Source organism: Vulpes vulpes, chromosome 8 (genome assembly GCF_048418805.1).
Source record: "Vulpes vulpes isolate BD-2025 chromosome 8, VulVul3, whole genome shotgun sequence".
Lineage (NCBI taxonomy): Eukaryota > Metazoa > Chordata > Mammalia > Carnivora > Canidae > Vulpes > Vulpes vulpes.
Window position 1 is genome coordinate 3,774,748 of NC_132787.1, and position 13,260 is coordinate 3,788,007.

The 13,260-nt window shown below is 45.4% G+C and overlaps 2 protein-coding genes across 9 annotated transcripts in view; both read right to left on the reverse strand.

Annotated features, from left to right (window-relative positions):
* The window catches only part of ATF1 (activating transcription factor 1), a 255,115-nt gene that overhangs the window by 19,681 nt on the left and 222,174 nt on the right, over window positions 1–13,260 (reverse strand). The window lies entirely within an intron of this gene.
* LETMD1 (LETM1 domain containing 1) lies at window positions 382–8,715 on the reverse strand. 8 transcript variants are annotated; one of them, XM_026000337.2, is made up of 9 exons: window positions 8,534–8,715; window positions 7,879–8,030; window positions 6,191–6,306; window positions 5,282–5,364; window positions 3,550–3,736; window positions 3,325–3,426; window positions 3,069–3,221; window positions 2,520–2,616; window positions 382–1,414 (listed from the first exon to the last, which is right to left on the reverse strand). In XM_026000337.2, exons 1-9 carry the CDS (start codon window positions 8,653–8,655, stop codon window positions 1,344–1,346), a joined length of 1,083 nt encoding a protein of 360 aa, XP_025856122.2. In that variant the 5' UTR covers window positions 8,656–8,715; the 3' UTR covers window positions 382–1,343. The 8 variants fall into 8 exon arrangements, with proteins under 8 accessions (XP_025856122.2, XP_025856120.2, XP_025856123.2 ...); XM_026000335.2 differs by having other exon boundaries at window positions 8,198–8,678; XM_026000338.2 differs by having other exon boundaries at window positions 8,134–8,678.

A 13,260-nucleotide genomic window follows, 5' to 3' on the forward strand; every position in this document is an offset into this window, starting at 1 on the left:
TATATAAATCTAATTAGGTCAGTTCGAGATTAATGTTAACATCATGGTGGGGAAAATAGAACGTTCTCTTTGGAGCATCAAGAGCTTGACTTGCAGCATCTGCCCTTATGTGCCTCTTCAGCTGAAGCAGGCCTTGGTCCTGCCCTGTTGGAGCTTTTCCCTTCCTGTAGGCCCTCCACTGGGGGCTCACTTGCTAATTCCAGAGCCTCTGTTCCCTGTTACCATCTTAAAACACAGCAAAGAGCATCAGTGTCAAATCAGTTCCCTCCGAACTTCCATCCCAACAGAAGCTTCTATTCCAACCAGCTACCTCCCCATTAGTTAGGTTTTATGTCAGTCTTGTCAGAGGAGCTTCAGCAAAATAATTAGATGCATAAGTCATTTCCAGCAACCAGTTTCAGGCAGTCTTTACTTTGGCTTTTAAACAGTGCTTCATGCATTTACAATAAGTTACTACAAGCCACTGATGTACACAGACAAAAGCTAAACCCAACTTACTCACAATGCAGGCCCTCCTGGTCCCCCCGCGGGGCAGTCACTACTACCTTAGAGATTTAATCCTTGGCCCAAAGATGGTGGCCACTGTCCATCACAGCTGGACCGCTGTAGCACAGTGGAGGTAGCAGAGTTCAAGATCCTCAGGGGCTGCAGCACAGCCCAGAAATTAAGACAAGGGGTTGGGGGGGGGGGCGGGGTGGGCATGAAGGCTATAAATAAGAGAAGGGTCAAGAAACACTTGTATTTCCTTCTATCTTTTCCACTAGAATGTTCCCGTACATGAATAACTATTTGCTTAAAAAAAAAAAAAAAAAAAAAGATGTTCAAGGATTTGGAAAGGAAAGGGAGTGGTTAACCCAGTGACGGGACCAAAAAAAAGCCAATTTTTGGTCATAACAAAAAGTTTTGAGGGCAGCACTGAGGTACACCCGTAGATGTCAATGCTCCAAACAGTGCTGTTCCCCTCACCAGCCAGAAACTACCAAAAACACAGCTGTAATGAGTGTGGCCGTGGGTAAGTCCTAGGCCAAATGAGGATTTCCACCTGGGGCAAAAGCTCACTTCTAGGATCTGGACTTCAAACATCACAATTAAAGCCCAGTACAGAGGCAGCTCCGGCTGATTCTGAGGAAGTTGGGAAGAGACCTCACATGGGCCCCCTCTGGAGAGAGGATTTGTTTCAGTTCCAGCTCCAACACGGGTACCACGCTACGAAGCCTGTGGCACCTGCTCCTCTGCCTCCCGCACACCTAAGAGTGCACACACACTCTGCCGCCCAGTGCTGTTTGGTACCACGCTGCTGTGACTATGTGGCTGCAGGACAATGCCATCCACTCCGTGTTCGCTCAGCGCCTTGTCCCAATGTAGTTGACGGAAAGCAGGACCACGTTGTGTAGCAAGAGGGACAGCTCAGCTTCTGTAAACACCATCAGCGTTAATGGTTTGGCCAGGAACACTCAGCTTTCTAACTGCCGTGGGGCTTGATACTGGAGGCAGGAAGCCAAGTGCAAACGTGGGACACCAGGGGCTACTGTTCTCAATGCTCCCTGCTTCACTCCAGTCCCCGCGTGTACACCTTCCTTTCCTTCCACCAGATATTCCTTTCTACTCACCCTCACTTCTTGACTCTTATGTGGTGGCAGTAGAAAATTCAGAGATGGTAACGATGATACCCAACACCACAGTCACCTTTGGGATTCTTCTGGTAGGAGCGGGTGCTCTGGAAACATTTCTGGACTCCAAGGAGATTAGTGGGCCTGCCCTGGTATTCACAGGCTTAGAAAAACATCAAGGCCTAGCCGAAGGATCCAACAAGAGACCCACAGGCCTAATACGCAGCCTCAGGTATTTTTTATTTAACCAACTGAGTGTTTTTGTTCTGAATTTGAATGCCTTTAGGCTAGTGCTTCTCAGTAGGGATCATTCTGTTCTCCTGTCCCCTACTGGACATCTGGCAATGTTTGGGGACGTTTTTGGTTGTCAGAACTGGTATGGAAGGGCAGCCCCAGTGGCGCAGCGGTTTAGCGCCGCATGCAGCCCAGGATGTGATCCTGGGGACCCAGTATCAAGTCCCATATCAGGCTCCATGCAGGGAGCCTGCTTCTCCCTCTGCCTGTGTCTCTGCCTGTCTCATGAATAAATAAATAAAATCTTAAAAAAAAAAAAAAAAAAAGGAACTGGTGTGGAAGATGCTGCTGGCATCTAGTGGGTGGAGACCAGGGATACTGCTAGATACCCTCTAAGGCATAGGACATTAGCATCAATAGTGCCGAGGCTGAGAAACTGCTTCAGACGGGCATGTGTGCAGTCTTGGGCTCCCACAGTCCCCACTACTCCCTCATGTCTTGCAGAGTCTACTTCATTACCTGCTTAGCCCCTGTAGGCAAGAGTTTACGCCCTTTCAATTAGAGATGTCTATTAAATGAGGGTTTTACAGTAATTAATAATCTACTCCAAAATAATCTTAGAATAAAATACAATTCTGTGGATTTTAATGGCATAACCATAGGGATGGGTCTTACCTTTCAGGCTGCAGGAAATCTGGAGCCACTCTCCCAGCCACGTTCGACACTTCTCTTCACCAATGTGGGTAGAATTCAGGCCACGAAGATAACAAGCCTGTATCACTCAGAAGAGAAACAGTCCTCCACAGTCACATAGCAAATATGCCCATGAACTGTAAACACACATATAATTCAGAATCTCCTTTAAATAAGTCACAACCCCATGCCCAGAAGGAAGCTTTCCCCATGGCGAGCTGAACTACGAGGGACAGACAAGAGGACGACCAAAGAGGCCTACATCACCTAAAACACAAGGTCTAAAGAAGGGTGTCCTTGGTTTCTCAAGGGCCAAAAGAAAAGCAACATAAATCAAAATTACTATGGGCAATTCCTTTCCATGAGTGAAATTCACTGAGAAAAAAAAAATACACGGAAATGAGGTGAAAGAATAGAGTTTTGGTTTTGTTCTAACAAGCAAAACAGGGAGCTCTCTGTAAGCTCCCAGCCCCGTGAGCTGGCTCGAGAGCCCACCAAGGACTGAGGGTTGCTACTGCAGTAAGTTCTTACCGATTTCACTTCCTGGAGAGTCAGCTGGCCAACCCCCAGCTTTGCCAAAGCTTTGTCCAGCTGGTGAATTACAGCCATGTGAGTGTTTAAACGGCGTCTCAACAAGAAAGGAGGCAGATGAGGCGTGAGGAGCATGGCTCGACTCAAGGCTTTCTGTAACACAACAGCACAGGAGGGCAAAGTCAACAGTCATTACCACATGCAAAACCTGAGGCAAGGTGAGGCTGTGGAACACAGAAAGCCTCAAAGTGCTCACCATTTGCAAAGCATGGAGTTGGTTCATGCCCAGAGGATGGTTAGAGAAACACTGTCTCAGAGCCAGGATATCATGTACTGTTGGGTGGGTACCATGCTGTATCTTGGGAGAGGTGAGAGATTGGTAGAGGTTAGGAAGGTCCTGCCTGGCCCTCTTTCCTAGTTTTAGTGCAAACAGGGTCTGACAAGAGTCACAGTTTGCAGGAAGGGGTAGCTGAAGGAATACCTTGGCGCACAGCTCTGTCATATGCCATCGGAGTTCTGCATCGGAAACGAGAGGGATAACCTTTTCTAAATAACAAAGGATTTCTGGGTGGGACTGCTTCCGGAGAGCATGATAGATATCTAAGAAATCAATCTGTTGCTTTGGGGTCCAGAAATGTTGGATCAGTAGCTGCCTAGGAAACAGGTACCTGAAAGGAGAAGGAATCACAATGTCACTTGCTGAAACAGGCCTCTTTCATTTCAAAGAGCTCCCCGAAAGCATTTGGCAGACATGAACACTGGGAAGAAGAGACGGAGACGTTACTTCCCTAGCCCACTGTTCTTTTCTGTAAATGAGTCTCAGCTCGAGGTTTAAAGATACACTGAAGCACAATTTCAAGCAACGTTACTGAGGTTATGTGAAAGGAAGCAGTAGTGGGATAGCCTCGCTTGCAGTGATTAGAAAAAGGGACTTCACTCGAACTAAAGCATTTGAAGAACATATCTTGGACAGAGTTGGAGAGAGTTGTAGATAGAGCCGGTCACTGGATGTGATGCTGACAACTTCAAACTACAGCACGATTCGTATGTGTATATAAAATGTTACAGGCAAATTTGTTTTTTTAATTTATTTTTCCGCACGGGTGGTGGTTTCAGAGCACAGCTGCAAATCCCTGACATTCCTTTGATTGAGAAGTGAGGTCTGTGTCCCCTTATTTTTTAAATCTGGGGGACTGATTCAACCAATAAAACAGAGCAGAGTTGAGTCTTTGTGACCTCCGAGGCTAGGTTATAAAAGGTCACGCAGATTCTTATTGGCTAAAACACTCACCACTGGAACCCTGAGCTGCCATGTAAGAAGTCCTATTACTCTGAGGCCACCATATTAAAGAGGCCACATGCAGGCAATCTGATTCAGAGTTCCAGCTTTCCAGCCATCCCTGCTAAGGCACCAGACATAAAAGTGACCTTAGACCATCATCAGCTAACTGCCCCTGAAGGACTTCTGTCAACACCACATGGAAGAGAAAAATCAGTCACCCACCTGAAACCTGCCCAATTTCCTGACCCACAAAACCAGGAAAAGCTGTTAAGCTTCACACAGTTATTTGCTATACAGCAACAGAGAGCTAAAATAACATGCAACGTCATAGTTTAAAAGCCACCTGGGTGGCTCATTGGTTAAGCATCTGACTCTTGATTTCAGCTCAGGTCATAATCTTAGGGCTGTGGGATCGAGGCGCCTGTTGGGCACTATGCTCAGCGGGGAGTCTGGTTGAGATTCTCTCTCTCTGCCCCTCCCCACTATGCTTGTTTGCTCTTGCTGACTCTCAAAAGAAATAAACTATTAAAAAAAAAAAAACAAAAACTGTCATCTTTGGATCCAAAGTAAAGTAATAAAAATTTATTTTATGTTATCAGAATATGCAATACATTTCTCTCAAAAAAAAAAAAAAAAACTCCCAAATTGCTATGCTTCCAGGGAGTGGGTTGCTGCCTCAAGGGATGATGGAAAAGATCATAATCTTATTTCATATCATATAGGGGCAGCTAAGAGACAAGAAAAGTCTAAGTTACCTATACCTACAGCTGATCCAGTAATCCAAGTGTTACTGAGTGGCTAATTAGAAGACTGGAGCAGTTAGTGCAATAATCTCTGCCTACTTCTGAAATGGAAAGTTCTTAAAATAATTCTTAATTAAAAAAAATCTTTGCTTCTTCAATATGCTGGGAAGATAGAAGTCTGTACTCACATTAGCAAGAAGACCAGGTAGTTGGCAAAGGGTGGAATGGAAATAATACCTAGGAAAAGACACTTGGTGACGTCTCGACGGAACTAAGCAGAAATAAACACAGATGCAGTTTTAACCCAGGTAAGTTCTTAATACAGTGAACAATCCCTCCCCCACACTGTGCAGTTAACTCCTACTGCAGCCCAGAGAAGGATCAAGGTTATTTCTATCTACCTCTACTTGGTAAGTTCCTTAAGAACAGAAGCCCTGATTTGTTCATTTTTGTATCCCGAATAATGCCTAGTACAGGGCCTGACATTATACCAAATCCCTCAACACATTTTTCCTGATGTGACGAATGGGTCCTAGGTCCTCAGTTTCAGCTTTAAAACTACTCATCAAGTCACCACCAAATACTACTTTCCCGCTGCCTTTTCAATCCCTGCAGATTTTTACATATTCGGAAATGAACTACATTTTAGTATTTGCGACTTCTATTCATCAAGTATGCCAGTATGCTCTTTATGGAGCTCTGTTACAGAGGGCTACAACTCTGAATAAAACCAATTCTGACTGGGCAGCCGGGGTGGCTCAGCAGTTTAGCGCCGCCTTCAGCCAAGGGTGTGATCCTGGAGACCTGGGATGGAGTCCCGCATCCGGCTCCCTGCATGGAGCCTGCTTCTCCCTCTGCCTGTGTCTCTGCCTCTCTCTCTCTCTGTGTCTCATGAATAAATAAATAAAATCTTAAAAAAAAAAAATTCTGACAACCTGATGCTCTCCTTTAGATGAATACTTTGATCTCACAGCAGAGGGGAGAAGGCTGATCAGTGGTGAACAAGATAGAAAACCAAACCAAAACAAAACCTTGAGATCTTGGTTAACTTTAATTACCTCACCATGAAATTCTGGGTATCTGCCCCTGGCCCGTACCTGTCTCAAATGCTCCATCTCCCGGTATGGAAGTTGATGAAACTTTATATTGTGCTTCCACATATTTGCCTTTATTCTTCTAGCCTTTTTGGCATCAGCCCAAAACATCTGCAATCCTGCCTCATTAAAGTAGAGGACAGAGTGTGATGTTATCCCAGTTTGAATCTTATCACAGCTTCCCAACTCCATGTTTACTAACAACACACAAACTTGTCCCTCCCCAATACCACTCTGAGTCACAGCTCTAAATGAGGACATTCGAAACTCTTGTGAGGCCAACCTATATCTCTCTTCTCATTCTTTTTCCCCCAGCACATCACCTCTCTTCCAGCCAAGTTGGCCTTCTGTGATCTATTTACAGAATGCTCTCCCTCTTCTGGTTCACTACTCACTCCCACTTTAAAATAAAAATTCAAAAGCTCCATAACCTTAAGAAGTATTCATCAATTAACATTATGTATTCCCCAAACAAAATATTAACTTATCTCCTTTCTAGAACACTTTTAGAAATAGTATTAATTCAACATATTTCTATGATTGCATTTTTCTGTTCATCTGATGATAATTCTTACATTTTGTCTAAGACTTTAGTTTTCAAAAATGCTTTCATATTTATGAATGAAATGACACTATGCCTAGGTTGGCTTCAAAATCATATAGGAGAAGGCAAGTGTATAAAGTAAGATGGCAACAAGTTGCTAACTGTTGAAGTAAGGTTGAGTACGTGAAAATTCATTGTATTATTCTCTCTACTTTTGTGTATGTTTAAAATTTTCTATAATTAGAAACCAACCAACCAAAATTCTTCTTCCAGACCCTTTTCTTGTTTAATCCTAGTTATAAACCTGGTAGCAGACAAAGCAGCCATTCTATTTCTACTTCAGATTTTGCAAGTCCATGAAGCTAGGAGCAATCATGATAATTTTCACAGGCGACGATATGGTAGTTTACTGTAATTGCTGTTATGATAAAAGTATTATAGTCATAGACACATTTATTGAGCACATATGATGATCGGGCCCTAAGTACTTTAGATGTATTGGTGTTTTTATTTAACCTTCACAACCACGCAGTCAATAGGTAGGTCCTATTATTTTCCATGTTTTACAGATGAGAAAACCAACGGACAGAGAAGTTAAGTAACTAGTCCAATCACATCGTCAGTGACAAGCTGGGATTTGAACCCAGGCAGTCTGGCAAGAGTGGACACCTGTCCTCATCATCGCACCGTATTCTAGTAACTAGCACAGCTCTGATCTGAACGAAAACATCCAGAACGTGAGTATATCCACAACACCGTATCTAGGACAGATCTATGGCAAGCATCAGACCACACTTTCTTATGGGCCAAGTCAGTTGATAAACCACAGGGCAGGTCTGTGCAGCCATAGATGCCTGGCTTGGTGCACGTCAAAGAATCTCTACAACAGTCAGCTGCGTGTGGCTATGAAAAGTGCAAAAATACCTACATTCCCCCCTGGATGTGGTCAAAGTTGTCTGTCCTAACACTTTTTTTTTCTAGAAATATTCACCAGAAGTGCTAAACTTCTAAGAATTTAATGCCAAGCATTTCTAGAACACCCCAGCTCACACCACGCGGCACGACATGCAAATAATCTTCCTTTTTCTAACACTCCTGGACGTTGCCCGCGAATGGACTCCAGGGATCGCTGTTTGGGGGTTTTTACCTTTCATGAAGATTGTGTACAGGACATAGAAGCGGGGGAAATGACGACCCAAGAAACGATGGTATTTCCCATTAATCACTTTGGTCTTGGCCGCCACGTAAGAGATCAAGCTCTTCACGTCTGCCTTTGGAGAAAGGTGAAGCTTTGAAGACCTACAAGGAAGATCAAAGAGACTATGTGGGCATCGGTCCCCGGAGCCCCCTTGGGAACTAATGTCAAACACCAGGCTCAGAGAACGTGTGCGGAGATCTGAACCTTCCGAAATCCAAGGAAGATCTTGGGCTCAAGGAGAGATAAGCCATCGGCCCGGGAAACATACATATCGGGCCGGTGAAAGATCCGGCGGGAAGGGACGTCGGGCGTGGGATGAGGCTGCAGGGGCCGTTTCAACAGCAAGCTAAGGCCCGCGATGGGATCCGGAGGAGTAGCCGTGGAGCCTAAGCCGGAAAAGGGAGGCTGAAGGAGGAGTCCAGGCCCCTGGGGAATTCGGACACGGGCCACTGACAGCCCTGAGGGCCGGGAAGCCGAAGAATAAAACCCCCGGGGCCAGGGCGTGGGATGCTGACAACTAGAGACCAGCATGCAAACAAGGTTGAGACACTGGAAGGGAGGGCCTGTATGTCGGAAACGCTCTCCTTTGTCCCAGGTCCCTCACCGAGGGGCCCCCCAGGCCAGGCCACAGCGAACAAGTTGCAGCTTCCGAGAGACATGAGGCCCGGGGGTGGCCGCCGAGCCCCACAGGACAGCCCGAGCCCAGCACACCCTGGAGAGCGCCATCTTCACCGCGAGGGAGGTCGCCCTTACGTCACGCTCGTGCCAGGGCGCATGCGCCCCTCCTGAGTGCTGATTGGTGGCCGTCGGGCGCTCGGCCGGCGAGGAGGCGGTGCTAAGGCGACGTAGCGCGAGAAGGGCCCTGATTGGACGCAGCCGGTGTTTCCTGATTTAAAGGCGCCGGAAGCGGGCCGTCGCCGAGGCCGCGAGGACGTAGGGTCTGTGTTCTTGAGGACGGTCTCTCGCCGAGGGCGCTGCCGAGGCCCCGCGATTCCCAAGGGCTTCCTAGCGCCGCCCTCGCCGTCTGCCCGTGTCCCCGGCTTCGGGGCGTCGATGCGGTGGGTGCCCCGCGGCGCCGTGGCGGGGCCTGGGGCCGCGGCGCCCTCTAGTGGCGGCGGCAGGACTAGGCCGGGAGCCGCGGGAGCCGGTGGAGCCGGGGTCGGAGCGCTTCCTGCTGTCGCCGCTGGTTTCCAGACTGTCCACCTGCCCTTCGAGGATACACATCTTCCTCCATCACCTTGTGTGGGCTTTTTTTTTTTTTTTTAATTTTTATTTATTTATTCATGAGGCAGAGACACAGGCAGAGGGAGAAGCAGGCCCCATGCGGGGAGCCCGACGTGGGACTCGACCCTGGGTCTCCGGGGTCACGCCCTGGGGCGAAGGCGGCGCTAAAACGCTGAGCCACCGGGGCTGCCATGTATTTGTTATTATTATTATTATTATTATTATGTATTTTTTATTATTTTATTTATTTTTTAGCGTCTACCGCTTACGCTGTTTATACATTTGTTTGGTCCGCTCCCCAAATAAGACTGAGGACAAGCACCTTCCTGCCTTGTTCACTGCTACACCCTGCCCCTAACACTAGGTGCTATGCCTGGCATGTAGTAGGTGCTCAATAATTTTTTTTTTTTTTTTTTTTTTTTTATTTAGGGTCCATGCCCAGGGTCAGGCCCAGTGCAGCGTTTAAACTCTGGGTGGTTCAGGGCATGAGCCCACAGGAGCCTGCATCTCCCTCTGCCTGTGTCTCTGCCTCTCTCTCTGTCTCATGAATAAATAAAACCTTCAAATTAAATAAATAAATAAAATAAAATAATAAATAAAATATAAAATAAAATATAAAATAAAATAAAATAATAAAATAAAATAAATAAATAATAAAATAAAAATTTAATTAATTAATTAATTAAAAATAAAATAAAAAATAAAAATAAACAAAGTAAAAAATAAAATAAATTAAAAAATAAAATAATAAAATAAAATACATAAAATAAAATAAAATAAAATAAAATAAAACTCACGACTCTGAGATCAAGACCTGAGCTGAGATGGAGAGTCTTGATGCTTAACCAACCAAGCCACCCAGACACCCCTTGGTCCACGGAATTTGTAGTCCCCAGCACAGAATATTTTGATTTTTATCATTATTATTTTTATTCATGATAGAGAGAGAGGCAGAGACACAGGCAGAGGGAGAAGCAGGCTCCACGCAGGGAGCCCGACGCAGGGCTCGATTCCGGGACTCCAGGATTGCGCCCTGGGCCAAAGGCAGGTGCCAAACCGCTGAGCCACCCAGGGATCCCCCAGAATATTTTTATAAATATTCTTGAATGAATTAATTACTGAAGAAGCTGAGGATTCTTAGAAGTGGTGTTTAGCTGCCTCTGAGAATATACCGTCTTAAGTACCTATGAATATTAACGGTCCACGGAGAGTTGTAAGAAAGCATCCCATTTGGAAAATGGAAACAGGGTCTAGGTTCAGATCTTAGCATTGCCATTGCCTTTCGTGTGTGTGACCTTGGACCTGTCACTTTAGCTCTGAGGTTATTTCCCTTATAACAGTACTTACTTTATAAGAGACGTGTGAAGATCCAAGAAGAAAATGGTCGTGAAAGCTCCGTATAATGTGTAGTGGGTCCAGGAGCTTCATATTAGCCTAGGCGGCTTATGATTGTACCACTTATGAGGTCAGAGAAAATGCTCTGCAACGATGATCTCTACAAGTGTGCAGATGAGGGGGGTGGGCTGGAAAGTTGACTAAAATACGATCTTGTCTTCAGAGACATTCTTGAGATGCAATTAGCTATGCTTAGCAATTGTATCTCAAGAATGTCTCGGTCTAAAATTCTAGAACACCCCTAGAAAGAAGGGGACAAGATCAATCCAAGATAGTTTTGTGGAGGAAACGGGAAGGTACAGTGCCAGGAGAGATGGATAGAGGAAAGGCATTTCGTGCAGCAAAACAATATGGCAGGAACACAGGAATTCCTTCTTTCCCTCCTTCCTTCCTCAAATGCACGTTTCTTGTTTAGCGCCTCTCCGTGCACGCCCCCTCACTGCAACATGCACACAGTTAAGTCTTGCTGGTTCTGCCTTCTAACCATTTCTTTAGTCATCCAGTTTCCTTCTCTCTTCTGTGCCACCACCCACCTCTGATCTAGAAGACGAGGATCAACTTCCTTACTGGTCTCTCCGTCATCTATAAAATAGAGGCCAAAGGCCTCTTTCCAACCAGTTTTCATTCCATAGCCAGAGAAAGCTTTGAAAATTGCAAATCTAAGCTTGTCACTCCCCTTTATAAAACCTTCCAGGTTTCCTGACTCAGGATAAAGTTCAGACTCCTTAACCCGACCTACAAGGCTTTGCATTATTGACTTCAACCTATCTTCCCAGCCTCATCTCGTATCTCCCAAGTATCTTTTCCCCCGTATCTTTTTATGCTAAGAAACACTGGCCTTTCAGTTCTACTGTAGGCCAAGCAAACTTATGCTCTGGGCTTTTGCACATGTTGCTCTTTGCTTAAAGTTCTTTTTTTTTTTTAATTTTATTTATTTATGATAGTCATACAGAGAGAAAGAGAGAGAGGCAGAGACACAGGCAGAGGGAGAAGCAGGCTCCATGCACCAGGAGCCTGATGTGGGATTCGATCCCGGGTCTCCAGGATCGCGCCCTGGGCCAAAGGCAGGCGCCAAACCGCTGTGCCACCCAGGGATCCCTTAAAGTTCTTTCTCTCTTCCTCCTCCTCCTCCTCCTCCTTCCTCTTCTTTTTGAAGATTTTATTTATTTGAGAGAGAGCATGAGTGGGGAGAGGAGCAGAGGGGCAGAGGGAGAGAATCTCAAGCAGACTCTGCACTGAGGGGGAGCTTCAGTGTGGAGCTTGATCCTAAGGCACCAGGATCATGACCTGAGCTGAAGCCAGATGCTTAACTGGCTGACCCACCTGAGCACCCCTGCTTGGAGTTTCCTCCCTTCCTCCCGGCTTGTTTCAGGTTCCAGCTGATGACAATAATAGCTGGCATTTATTAAGCAGGCACCATGTGCCATCATTGTTCTTAATGCTTTATGTGTATTAGGTCATTTAATCTTCAGTGTAAGGGGGTGAGGGGATGGGGTAACTGGGTGAGGGGCATTAAGGAGGACACATGATGTCATGAGCCCTGGGTATTATATAAGACTGATGAATCACTGACCTCTGCCTCTGAAACTAACAATATATGTTAATTAATTGAATTTAAATTAAAAAAAATTTTAAATCCTCAGTACAACTTCATGAGGTAGATAGTATTGTTAGCTCCACTTTATAAATAAGGAAAGTGAGGTTAAGTAACCTACTCAAGATTTGAGTCAGTATTTGAACTCCGATAGACTGGGCACATGAATTACTACTGCACTGTATATAAACAGCACCGCTGGGGCGCCTGGGTGGCTCAGTCAGTTAAGCATCTGCCTTTGACTCAGGTCACGATCCCATGGTCCCGAGATCGAGTCCCGAGTTGGGCTCCCTGCTCAGCTGGGAGCCTGCCTCTCCCTCTACCTGCCGCTCCTCCTGCTTGTGCTCTCTCCTCTCTCTCTCTCTCTCTGTGCGTGTCAAACAAATAAAATATTTAAAAAATAAATAAAATAACAGCACTGTTGGAACAACTATTTTTTTTATCCTACAGACTTGGGTTCCTCTAGTATTACTCCTCTATCTTGTAGCTGGATATACTTATCCTTAATAGTTCTTAAAATGATAATAATTAATTAGCTGTGGCGTTACACATTTAATGACTGTCTTCCCCACAAGATTCTAAGGTCACCGAATTTGTAGTCGCTAGCACAGTGCCTGGCACACAACAAGTGCTCATTAAATATTTGTTAAATGAATAAATGTCTTATATACCTGAATATAAGGTAATGTTTTTCTTCTCAAAATAATTTTTCAGAAAAGAAGTTGCCTTGTATCTGTGTTCTTACGAAGTCTGTTATTATAGTCCACAACATCTGTTTTATATATTTTGTTTTCAGTCAAAGTACTGTGTGGGGAAGGTGCATTCTGAAATAACCTCAATTAATGCTAGTCCTACAAGCTTATAGAGGTCACTGGTTGGAATCACTTAAAAACGAAAGGGAAGCAAAAAATAATAATAACATAGATTTAAGGAATTATTCTTGGATTAAGACCAGTTTCAGGGCAGCCCGGGTGGCTCTGCGGTTTAGCACCAACTTCAGCCCAGGGCCTGATCCTGGAGACCTGGGATCGAGTCCCACGTCGGGCTCCCTGCATGGAGCCTGCTTCTCCCTCTGCCTGTGTCTCTGCCTCTCTCTCTCTCTCTCTCTCTCTCTCTCT

Bases quoted from the DNA above. Each gene is read 5' to 3' on its own strand.
- LETMD1 (XM_026000335.2), bottom strand. From the start codon at position 8,460: ATGCTGGTCTCTAGTTGTCAGCATCCCACGCCCTGGCCCCGGGGGTTT. The intron at 5,365-6,190 runs GTACGGGCCAGG...ATTTCTGCTTAG, and splicing joins AGATGGAGCATTTGAGACAG to TTCCGTCGAGACGTCACCAA. The intron at 3,427-3,549 runs GTATTCCTTCAG...ACCTCTCCCAAG, and splicing joins TGACAGAGCTGTGCGCCAAG to ATACAGCATGGTACCCACCC.